The sequence below is a fragment of the Penaeus japonicus genome, unplaced genomic scaffold, assembly GCF_977035675.1.
Source record: "Penaeus japonicus unplaced genomic scaffold, GWHDUDI00000001_assembly GWHDUDI00000018, whole genome shotgun sequence".
In the NCBI taxonomy this organism is placed as follows: Eukaryota; Metazoa; Arthropoda; class Malacostraca; order Decapoda; family Penaeidae; genus Penaeus; species Penaeus japonicus.
In genome coordinates, this window is record NW_028234420.1 from 40205540 (window position 1) to 40218039 (window position 12500).

General features: G+C 51.4%; 1 protein-coding gene across 19 annotated transcripts in view; it reads right to left on the reverse strand.

Annotated features, from left to right (window-relative positions):
* The window catches only part of Chi (LIM domain-binding protein 2 Chi), a 289290-nt gene that overhangs the window by 43585 nt on the left and 233205 nt on the right, over window positions 1–12500 (reverse strand). Inside the window, exon 1 of one of the 19 annotated variants that reach the window (XM_086546972.1) lies at window positions 7889–8126. The exons of the other annotated variants lie outside the window; for them this stretch is intronic. Within the exon in view, the coding sequence (XP_086403098.1) occupies window positions 7889–7896 (8 nt within the window). The 5' untranslated portion in view covers window positions 7897–8126. Of the gene's footprint in view, window positions 1–7888; window positions 8127–12500 lie in introns of those variants that run through there. 19 annotated transcript variants of the gene reach the window in all.

Genomic DNA, 12500 nt, shown 5'->3' on the forward strand with positions numbered 1-12500 from the left:
ACATAACAAGTACCCCCCCTCCCCCCTTTGCCCTCTCTCAAGTACCCCCACCCCCTCCCCTTTCTCTTTTGCATTCACTATCACTTTCAATAATTGCAATAGCACAGTACAAATAAATGAGACGGAACAATTACATCACGTAACACTTCCATGTTTATACGACTATCTAAAAAAATGATTCGTATTAATAATTTTTACTCTTGACATTATGATTTATTTATTTATATAACTTCTTTCTTTATCATATTCCATGAGATAGATAGATAGAGAGAGAGAGAGAGAGAGAGAGAGAGAGAGAGAGAGAGAGAGAGAGAGAGAGAGAGAGAGAGAGAGAGAGAGAGAGAGAGAGAGAGAGAGAGAAAATGAGAGAGAGAGAATGAGAGAGAGAGAGAATGTGTGTGTGTGTGTGTGTGAGCGAGTGAGTGAGTGAGTGTGTGTGTGTGTGTGAGAGAGACAGACAGACAGAGAGACAGAATGTGTGCGAGAGAGAGAAGAAAAGAGAGACAGACAGACAGGAGAGAGAAAGCTAAAACCCCCAGCGAGAGAGCGAGAGCACCGAAGAGCGCGTCCCGTCAAAAACCAGCCAACATAAAGACGGGCGAGCAATCCCCTCCCTCTCCCCCTCCTTCCCCCCCCCTCCTCCTCCTCCAACCAGACAAAATAGCTCTTCCCGGTAGGGTTCATGAGCGAAACTCTGCGCGCTTTGACGCCGGGAGGAAAGCGACCGAAACCCAAGGATATGGACGAAAGGGATGGGAAGGGAAAGGAAAGGAAGGGAAGGGAAGGGAAGGGGGAAGGAGGAGGGGAAGGAGGAGGGGTGGAATTCCCCCCCTCTATCTTCCCCTTTACTCCATACCACTTCCCCTCCCCCCCTCCCTCCCTCCCTTCCGAGACCACGCACACCAACGCTGCGATACAGTGAATGGAGGGGGGGAGAAATTCGGCGGGTCGTTCGGTCGATATTTCCCGTCGGAGATCTTGTGGCAGGCCTATATATCTCCCCTCTAACACCAGCCTCTACCCCCCAACCCCCCTAACCCCTAACCCCCGCCCCACCCCCCTCCCACTCGAACGCCGCGGCCTATATAACCATCACCACCTCCTCTTCCTCCACCTCCTCCTCCTCCATCGCTTGCTTGTCCTCGACGCAGGGACGCTGAGGACAGGCACACCCGCCCTCCTGGAGCCACTGCCCCCGCCGCCTCCGCCGCCACCGGGTGAGTAAGCGCCCCCGAGGATTAGCTCCGGTGCACTCGGACGGATCACGCCTGTCCGCGGGGGTCCGGCCGACACTGACCCGGAAACGGTGCGAAGGAAGCCAACACACTCGGCGGCTACATCCTATCTATCACACGGGACGAAAGAAGCCCACACACCACTACTCCTCCTCCTCCTCCTCCTCCTCCTTCACCTTCTTCTTCTTCTTCTTCTTCTTCGTGTTCTTCTCCTCCTCTCACACTTCTATCATACTCGGCGAGGCCCTTCGAAACTTTCACACTCGACCAATCAATCAATCACCTCTAGCTGGTACCCTCAAAACACTCAATGGTAAATCTACCTTATCAATCTATCTATCTATCTATCTATCTATCTATCTATCTATCTATCGAAGATATCTATCTAAAATTATCTATAAAGTATATCCGTTTCTTTAACCTATCTTCCTACCCTCTAATCTTTCTATCACCCCTCGCCTCGCCGTGATGTCTGAGGGGAACCTGGATCTCGGCGGGCGACTCGAGGCCAAGAGAAACGGGGGATGATAAATGAAGGAGGGCAAGTAGGGAGGAGGGGACAGAGAGAGGGAATAGAAGTAGGGAGGAGGGGACAGAGAGAGGGAATAGAAGTAGGGAGGAGGGGACAGAGAGAGAGGGAATGGAAGTGGGGGGGGAGGGAGGGAGGGAGGGAGGGAGGGAGGGAGGGAGAGAGAGAGAGAGAGAGGAGAGAGAGAGAGAGAGAGAGAGAGAGAGAGAGAGAGAGAGAGAGAGAGAGAGAGAGAGAGAGAGAGAGAGAGAGAGAGATAGAGAGAGAGCGAGAGGAAGACGGAAGGAAGGAAGAGGTGGCGGTAGCGAAAGCGTGGGGAGAGAGTGAAGGGTGGAAAAAGAGGGAGAACGATAAAAGAAATACAAAAAGAAACAGGAGAAAAAGAGAACATGATACACAGGAGAGAAAAAAGTGATGAAAGATTTTCCCATGAGCGGCGGTATAACGCTGAAGAGGGGGAGAAAGGGATAGAGAGAGAGAGAGAGAGAGAGAGAGAGAGAGAGAGAGAGAGAGAGAGAGAGAGAGAGAGAGAGAGAGAGAGAGAGAGAGAGAGAGAGAGAGAGAGAGAGAGAGAGAGAGAGAGAGAGAGAGAGAGAGAGAGAGAGAGAGAGAGAGAGAGAGAGAGAGAGAGAGAGAGAGAAAGAGAGAGAAAGAAAGAGGAAAGAGGAGAGAGAGAAAGAAAAGGGAGAAAGAGAGATAAGAGAGAAAGAAATGGAGAAAGAAAGATAGAAAGAAAGAAAGAGAGAGAGGAGAGGAGGAAAGAGAGGAGAGCAGCAGATGATTGCTTCTGTGAATCAAGAGTTGTATGGTAGGAGGGGAAAGAGTAAAAGCAGGGGCGAGAAGGGGGACGGGAGAGGGAGAGAGGGGAAGGAAGAGGGAAAACAGAAGAAAGGGAATGGGGGAGGATGGGAGGGAGGGAGGGTGGATGGGGGGAGCAGGAGAAGAGGGAGAGGGGAGAGGCGAGGAAACGAGATGAGGGGCCAGGCGACAGATGTGAACATGTGGGACAGTGTTAAGATGTGGGCGCACGTGTTGTCGTCACGTCATCACGGGATTCTTGTAGCATTTGTGATTTTCGGTCGGGCCGGAATCGAGTTCAGAAAATGAACATGATATGCAAGAGTGCACAAAAACATGCAGATACTAAAGGTATCTCCCTCTTCTCTCTTCTCTCTCTCTCTCTTCTCTCTCTCTTTCGCTCTCGTTCTCACTCTAGCTTGCTCTTGCTCTTGCTCTCTTGCTCGCTCTCGCTCTCGCTCTCTCTCTCTCTCTCTCTCTCTCGCTGTGTGTGTGTGTGTGTGTGTGTGTGTGTGTGTGTGTGTGTGTGTGTGTGTGTGTGTGTGTGTGTGTGTGTGTGTGTGTGTGTGTGTGTGTGTGTGTGTGTGTGTGTGTGTGTGTGTGTGTGTGTGTGTGTGTGTGAGTGAGTGTGAGTGAGTGAGTGTACGTGTGAGTGTGTATATATATATATATATATATATATATATATATATATATATATATATATATATATATATATATATATATCTATATATCAATCTATCTATATACCCTAATCCAAATCAAAGGACTCTCCATCCCCATACCCGAAAGAAGAACAAAAAGAAAAAAAAAACAAAAAACCAGCAAAGCAGCGACGGCGCTTCTCCGTGTGAATTTTCCCTTTTATTGGAACAAAGACCGTAACGGCACATGCGACGGGAAATCTATTTACGTATCACTACGCGGCCCAATTTCTCTTCTCTTTATCTAATTCTATTTATCTTATTTCCCCCCTCCCCTCCCTCCTCTCTCTCTCTCTCTCTCTCTCTCTCTCTCTCTCTCTCTCTCTCTCTCTCCCTCCCTCTCTCTCTCTCTCGTTCTTCCTTGTTCGATCGACAGAGCGCGAGTTGCACACCACCTCCTACGCCCATACTTGCAACACACACCTCGCACAGCGCTGATCTTCTTTCTTATCAAGAAGCGGGCGCTCTTATCTCTCTCTGTCAGATCCGGATACGTGTCACCCTTTTCGTCACAACTAACACCACAACCACTACAGGTCTCGTCACAACCACAACCATCACCATCACCACCACGACCACCACGATCACCATCACCACCACGATCACCACCATCATCATCATCAATACGGATCTTGACTCCTCTTAAAGAGTCTGGTGCTAACAGCCGGCTCACCCCTGACCTCTGTTATTTAAATGCTCGCCGGGAAGAGGACACGAAGGCGATGACGCCACAGACAGCACACAGCTCTCGCTAGCACCGCCTCTCCCCCCACATACCCCCCACCCCCCTCATTTGTCCTATCACCGTATTAACACCGAACTAGCGGCGAAAGTCAAGAGAGGACGAGAGGAAGGGGGTGAGGGTGAGGGTATGGGGGTGAGGGTGAGGGGGTGAGGGGGGGGGTTCTATCGAGGAGAGAGAGGCAAGAGCGCATCGCGAGGGGCGAGAGGAGAATGAGGGGAGACAAACAACTGCACGGAGGAAAGGGAAGAGAGGTGACAGCTGGCGGGAAAAACAAAAGGGGTACAAAAAGAGCACACACAAAATAAAACGGAATTCGAAGTCCTTATCAATAACCCCCTCGCCTTGTGTATTTCCTCCCTCCTTGAGCCTTCAGTAAAACCCCATCCTTACACCTTAAACGATCAAGTTCAGCTTTATCAACCCCGAAACAACATGCAAGACCGCACACACAAACACACACACCCCGACAATAGCCGCTGCAACATACAAATTCAACAACAAATTCAGCGGCAACAGTAGCAACACATCCGGGGCTTCGGAGCATTAATATTCAGCACCATCAGCTGGCACGGGAGTAAAAAGTTTCCTGGCAGACAGATAACTGTGGCACGACGGGAGGGGGGAGGGTGGGTGGGGGGTTTACGTCATCGCGTTGACGATACCGAGACCAGGATATTCCCGAGAATGCACACGCACACGCACACGCACACGCACACACAAGCACAAGCACACGCAAACGTCCACTTGTTCGCCTCAAAGCTGTCGTCTCCTGTTGAAGAGAGGAAACGGGGGCGCCACGTGGTACAAGCGTACTAAATGCCTGTCAATCTTCCCTCGCATTATTCTACTTGGAGAAGGAGGTGGGGGAGAGGGGGGGGGGTGAGCACATCCTGACACGGACTTGACAAGGCTCCTCTCACCCTCCCGTTCAAACCCAGCGCGCTGAACTACGATAGCGACAACCGCGTAACAATTAATTCCCCTCCCACCTCCCACCTCCCTCAATCACCACATCTTTAAACAAAACAAAGTCCTGTCTGTGCCTCCTGCCTCTCCCGAACCCTCAACCCCCCCAGTCCCAGTCCCCCCGGCCCCCTTACCCACCCAACCCCCTCGGCCCAAACAACAGTAATAGCAATCACACACCACTTCCACTCGCATCTGGTCAACCAACACATGCTGAAAACCGCGAGGGGCCAATGGCATGGCTCTCTTAAGGCACTTGCTCACTCACGCCCTCGAGTGAGAGAGAGAGAGGCGAGAGGAGGAGCGCGAGAGCAACCACACCTGAGATATTGCCCCTCCCCCCCTGCCACCCTCCACGCCGGTCTAGGTCAATCTGCGTGTGTAAATTTAGAGGCACTCCTACTTATCTATGGCCTGTCACTCACCTTCAGTGTGTTTACATTTACACACAAGAATGACCACGCATGCATACATACATACGTACACACACGCACAGACATATAATATATACGTATATATGTTTTTTTTATTATACATACATACATACATACACACACATACATATATATATATTTCTATTTATATAGGGCAACAGAAAGGACAAGGAGTTGTGGTAGATAGAAGAGATGAAAAGATGGAGAGAGAGAGAGAGAGAGAGAGAGAGAGAGAGAGAGAGAGAGAGAGAGAGAGAGAGAGAGAGAGAGAGAGAGAGAGAGAGAGAGAGAGAGAGAGAGAGAGAGAGAGAGAGAGAGAGAGAGAGAGAGCGCCCCACAGGCCGCCGCCGCCGGAGCCCCGACCGCAGCAGCAGCAGGACTTCTTCCCCCGCTGGACCTGATCCTCCCAGCCTTTCGCACTTCCCTGAGAGCCTCGGAGCCCGAAGACCCCGAAGCGGCCTGGGATCGGATCCCCTACACACGCTAGGCTCCGAGGGCTTAACGGATCAATAAACCCCACACTAACCTCACCTGCCGCCACAAAGAGGGGACGGACTACCTGTAGGCCGACCGCCACCAGCTGAGGGGAAGGAGGGAGGGAGGGAGGGAGGAAGGGCGGCATCTCGCCTCGCCGCCCTAACTAAGCACGCCCGAATCCACCCGTGAAGCCCGATGATGCACTCAACAAGTGACACCACCGCTTCCTCCGGGTGCCACGGGGCCGGCCCTCCCCTTCCGGCGGCACTCTACCTCTCCTGCTGTCCAATTCTTCCAGCTGTGCCACCCACGGATCCTGCACCTTCGTCGCGTTTTGCTTTACAAGCTGCCATAGGATCTACTTATTATTATTATTTTTTTTTAATATTATGAAATATGAAAGATCGCGCCAATCTTAGTCCCACCAACGCCACTGTCCTCCACACGACCTGCAAAGATCATCCTGTGTCTCAACGCAGGAGGGAGATCAGGCGTATCACTATCGCTGCCGCCCTTAATCGCCTCTCTCTCCCTCCCCCCATCCCTTTCCTTTCCACTTGAAACCGGTCCTCTCTCTCTCTCTCTCTCTCTCTCTCTCTCTCTCTCTCTCTCTCTCTCTCTCTCTCTCTCTCTCTCTCTCTCTCTCTCTCTCTCTCTCTCTCACTCACTCACTCACTCTCACTCTCTCACTCCTTGACTCCAGTAAATCGTCGAAAGCGGTCACGGTTTGAAGTATTTATCCTAGACACCTAATTATGCCCCAAACGCTGAACTCTGCCGTCGGCTTGGTACTCTTCGAGAACCAAGCCGCTCGCTGCTCCCCGAACCGTCCATTCATAACCCTGAGCCCTAATCCAGCAATCGAGGAGCCAAAATCCCAGACCATAAAGTACACGTAATCGCCTTCCCCATCTTTGTTGTGACAAGAGCCTCGACACACGTCTGCGAGTGTCACTAAAGAAGACTTGAGCTTCAAAGTCTCTCCTCGTCCAGACGTCCTTCTCATTGTTTTTCTTCTTCTTCTTCTTCTTCTTCTTCTTCTTCTTCTTCTTCTTCTTCTTCTTCTTCTTCTTCTTCTTCTTCTTCTTCTTCTTCTTCTTCTTCTTCTTCTTCTTCTTCTTCTTCTTCTTCTTCTTCTTCTTCTTTTATCATTCATGGCGTCAACACTACTAACACTACTACGACCACCTCTGAAACCATTAAAAAGACTTGGAGGGGGGGGGAGAGTTTATCACGGTAGTTATCAATGAAATGTCGATCTGCAAGCACGCGAAATGAAATGCCCCACAAGACGCGGGTAAACAAAACAACAGCCTCATGACACGGAGATAATCTCGTCCTCGAAGGCAACACTAGGGGGACGGACGGACAGACAGACGGACGGCAAGGACAGCCGTGTGAGTGCACGTGACGCTCGCATCCATCACCCGTGTTTATCTAATTTGCCAAACTTGTGAATGAGGGACTCCCGGCACTGATACTGACTGATGGCCGACCAACGCGATAAATCGTGATAATGCGGCTATCGCGATAATGACGTCGGTAGAAATATCGGAGGAAGCGGTGACGGTAATCGCTGGAGTGTTTAAAGCTGGGGCCCATTTGCCAGCGCCGACGACAGTTTCGTCCTTTCATACTCGCAGACACGTGTGCTAAATTGCGCAAACATGTAAATGACTTTATCACTCGTCTAGTACAGTGCGTGCTCCGATTCACTCCAAATTCTCACTGCACAAACGGCCGCAAGCACCAATCATCATTACCCGACGGCTAAGCGCCACCAAATCACAGCTAATCACCAGATCAAATCACCGCCACAATGCCGGTCGTGAAGACCCAATCCAGCTGACACGGGAACAAAACCCGGATTTAACAGCCCAATCATCGCGTAACGATGAGCAAGGCCGCCGAGCAGGCAGTTGGCGGTAGGCCGTTGTGCCCCGCTGACACGTGCCCCGGCCAAGTCCAGGCGGCGAAGGCGAAGGCGGAGATGGCATTACCTGTTCATGGTGACGGAACGCCTGTCGGTCGGACGCTGCGAGTCCCGTGGCGCCAGGAGCAGGAATATCGGTAGCGCCCGAGAGAGGCCTTGGTGACCAGTGTGCGTGCGGGCAGAGAGGCGGGGCGTGGTGTCATGCCCCGCGGAGGGCGGGTATGAGGCTGGGCGGGCGGGCGGGCGGGTGACACTGGGAGACTGGGAGGCTGAGGTGGCTGACAGGTGCAGGCGGCAAGAGATGACTGGTGTCTCAGCTCGCTGTCGCAGCCTCATATACCGCGCCCTGACCTTGGCCTACCCACCCCGGGCACACCACCCTCCCTGGTCATCGGCAGTGCCCACTGAGCTCCTTCTCCCCCCTGGGCACTCGTCAGTGCCCAGTGGTTCTGAATCCTCCGCGCACGATCGCCACTTACCCCTTACTCAGCACTCGTGACCCGCGTGCACCCGTTCAGTGGTCAGGTCACAATGCCTAGGGAGCCTTTGGGCATACTCCCAGCTGGCCCTTCCACGCATTCACAGCCACTCCACCATGCACCCAAACTGGATATATTCCGACTTCGATTCCAGCTGCCCTTGGCGACCCTGCGTGACTGACGATCCGCCGATCCGTGAACAGAACGACGAGACGAGCACCGGTCGTCGCACAGCCGACGGCGGCGAGGACGACTCTTGCACTCGTAAGACTGAACCAAATGCGGCGGATGACGATGGAGCAGCAGATAGTCGCAGTGGCAAGGACCGCCCCCCACCCACCCACGACATCCCCCTCCTCCTCTTGCCCACCCGGAGGCGATCTGTGCAACCAACGGGCCACGCACACGCCCGCAGGCAATGCAAGCCGTTCATCGACTTTGCAAGGGTCCACCAATACTTCTTTAAAACACACACACACACACACACACACACACACACACACACACACACACACACACGCGCACACACACACACAACACGACACAAACAGTGACACACACAAACACAGAGACACAGAGAGACACACACACAGACAAACACACACACACACGCGCGCAGACACACACAAATGAGGAGAGCTAGAAGAGAGAGAGAGAGAGAGAGAGAGAGAGAGAGAGAGAGAGAGAGAGAGAGAGAGAGAGAGAGAGAGAGAGAGAGAGAGAGAGAGAGAGAGAGAGAGAGAGAGAGAGAGAGAGAGAGAGAGAGAGAGAGAGTCCTTCTCCTTGGAAGGCTGTGCTCCTCACTCAAGCCCGTTCCCCCGAGAGTCCTTAACCATCTTCCCTACAGGCCCCATCCTTCCGCAGGACGCGAGAGCGGGAGAGACACCGCGGGGCCCTCCGAGTCACCGACCTTCATGAGACTCGAGACCCTGGCTGCAAAAACCTCCAAATGGAAGGGGGAGTCAGTCAGCTAATGATAAAAAGGTATCATTTCACAATAAATTCATTGGATGTTATAAAGGTAACCTAACTGACGATTATCAAATGGGGATATATTTTCAAACAAGCTCGAATTTGTGAAATCTAAACAAAGGGGATCTTGTTTGCGAATTCTTACCTGATGACAACTGAAATGAGCTCTCTCTCTCTCTCTCTCTCTCTCTCTCTCTCTCTCTCTCTCTCTCTCACACACACACACACACACACACACACACACACACACACACACACACACACACACACACACACACACCGTAAACACCAAAAGCGCACCAAGGCGCACTTCCTTTACAATATAAACTATACATTAAATACGTCAAGTGCACCCAAACGCACAACCGTTAGTGCCGCGCGGCGTACAGGGTCGCGTGTGACAAAAGAGCCCGAATTCACATTTAATAAAATCCTTACATATTTTAAACGGACGATTGCAAGAGCATCGCCTCAACGAGATGTGAACTGCCCCCGAGGGAGAGGAGGGTGAGGTCAGGTCACTGGAATGAGAGAGAGAGCGAGAGAGAGAGAGAGCGAGAGAAAGAGAGCGAGAGAAAGAGAGCGCGAAAGAGGGACCTGACTCCCCGACCAGGCGTCAGGTGATACAACTTGCCGACAAATACAAACATACACAAAACCTACAAGAGGGAAGAGGGAAGGGGGATATGAGGGAAGGGGAGGGAGGGTGGAGGAAGGAAGGAAGGAAGGTAAGGGAAACAGAGAGAGAGAGAGAGAGAGAGAGAGAGAGAGAGAGAGAGAGAGAGAGAGAGAGAGAGAGAGAGAGAGAGAGAGAGAGAGAGAGAGAGAGAGAGAGAGAGAGAGAGAACGTAAACACTACGACGAGACAAGCACATCGGCCCTCGCCCAAAACACCCTCATTCTTTCTCGAAAAAAATAGTAATAAATATGCCGCACTATGGCCTACATCTCCATCGTCTATCTGCACCGCCCACCCAACCCAACCAGCCCACCTAACCTTCGGATACACCATGGCACACACGAACCCGGAACGAAACACCCGGAACGAAACAGCCGGAACGAAACAGCCGGAACGGAACCCCCGGAACGGAACCCCCGAAACGGAACCCCCGCTTCCACACACATGGCAAACCGCGACACTCCGAGCTCGATGATCGAACGCTCATCACACGGCGGAGTCGAGCCGAAGCAACACCTGTGATGCGACGGCGGCGGCGGTGGCGGTGGCGACGACGACGATGCGTTCCGCTCTCGTGGCTCAGAACAGCGGGGAGGATGAGACAGCAATTGATAACAGGGGTGACAGATGCAGAGGGGATAAGTGTGCGGCGACACAGCTAGGAAGAATGAGGAGGAGGAGGAGGAAGGGCACATTCTGCGGGTGTCGTTTCTCGCTCTTGGAGGGAGGGCAGGAGGAATGGAAGGATAGGTATGGGATGTTAAGAAAGGGGGAGGGGGGTGTACGGTTGAGAATGAACAATATGGATAATTATGGAGACAAGGAGAGACAAACAAAGGGAGAGAGAAGTAAGAGTATGCGTGTGCAGATTATTCGTTCTACACACCATCCGCTCCTCCTCCTCCTCCTCCTCCTCCTCCTCCTCCTCCCTTCCCCCTCAACACAACCTCGCATTAGGGCAGCATAACCATGATTTACTTCCGTTATGTTTCCGGCGCATCTTCACTCTGCCGTGGCGCATGACTTTCCTAAAAAAAAGGAAAAAAAAAAAAACTTTCTCCCTCGCACACACCCACAGCTAAATCCACCCACCCACCAACCCGCCCACTTACACCCGCACATCCATCCATCCTTTCTCTCCCGCTCTATCCATCTTCATATCCACTCAACGCATCCCTCTTCCCCAAACACCTTGCAAGTTGAACCTTACAACCTTACACACCAACGACCATCTCAACCCACCTTGATCTACCTCCCATTCCCAACCCACCACCCGCCCACCAAGATCCACAAGCCCACCCACAGCCCACCTACACCCCACCCCCCGCCCACAACTCCAACCCACCACCCGCCCACCCACAACTCCAACCCACTGCCCGCCCATGGCCCCCCCCCGCCCACAACTCCAACCCACCACCCGCCCACCCACATCCCACCCACATCCCACCCACCCCCTCCGCCCACAACTCCGATATCAGAGTACCAACAGCAACCAACCGTCAGTGGGGTCTAATTAGCATATAGATAGAAAACGACAGTCGTCCTTCTCTCTTTGCCTTTGCCAAGTCATTATCATAACTCACAAGCGCAATTATTGCAGAATAACGATGTCAAGTTGTTTTATCAGTGGAGTCCGAATTCATAATAATGATAATAATAATAATAATAATAATAACAGTAGGAGTGATAAGGATAATAATGATAGTAATAATAACAGTAATAATAAGAATAATCCCAGCAACAACAACAATAACAACAACAACAAAAAAGCAAAGACAATGCCGATCGCTATGGCAACGTCTACAAAGATCAACAATGCAAGAGCAACAATAACAACAGCGCCCATAAAGCAGTTCCAACAACAGCAACACAAAACAGAAATTCCACCGAGAGGCCGTGATGTGCAAAAGGGATTTATTTCCTCGCTTTTTCTAAAGACCTCTTACTGTCTTCACGCCCAAATCGCCCGCATGACTAAAGGGGGTGGGAGGTGGAGTGTGGGGGGTGGGGGTGGGGTGAAAGAGAAAAAAAGGTAAAAGGCAAATAAGAACGAGGAAAGAGAGTAGGAAAAGATAAAATAAAAAAGTGATTAAAATATGGAAAGAAAAAAAAAGGTGAAGGAAACTGTGGAAAAAAAGAAAAATAACGTAAAATGAAGAAGTGAGGAGGATCAAAAAGAAAGAAGAATAAAGCAAAGGAAGCAAATCAAGAGGAGAATGAATTCTACAAGAACAAAAGAGAAAGAGGGGAAGAAGAAACAAAAGAAAAAAGACAGGGAACAGCAACCAGAAGACGAGAAAACGTGAAATATGAAACAGAGGAAGAGAAAGATAAAGAAAAAAAAAAGACACACACAAGAACAGAGAGGAAGAAGGCCTAAAGAAAAGAAAAGAAAAGAAAAAAAAATAGTTGAGGGACCCATCCCGGCTCCCCCTCGCTCCTTCACCCCCTCCCCTCCCCCTCTCGCACTCCCTGAGGACACACCCGCTCGACTCTTCATCGATTCCTATCTATTATCCTTCCTCACATTCACTCACACAGACCGACAC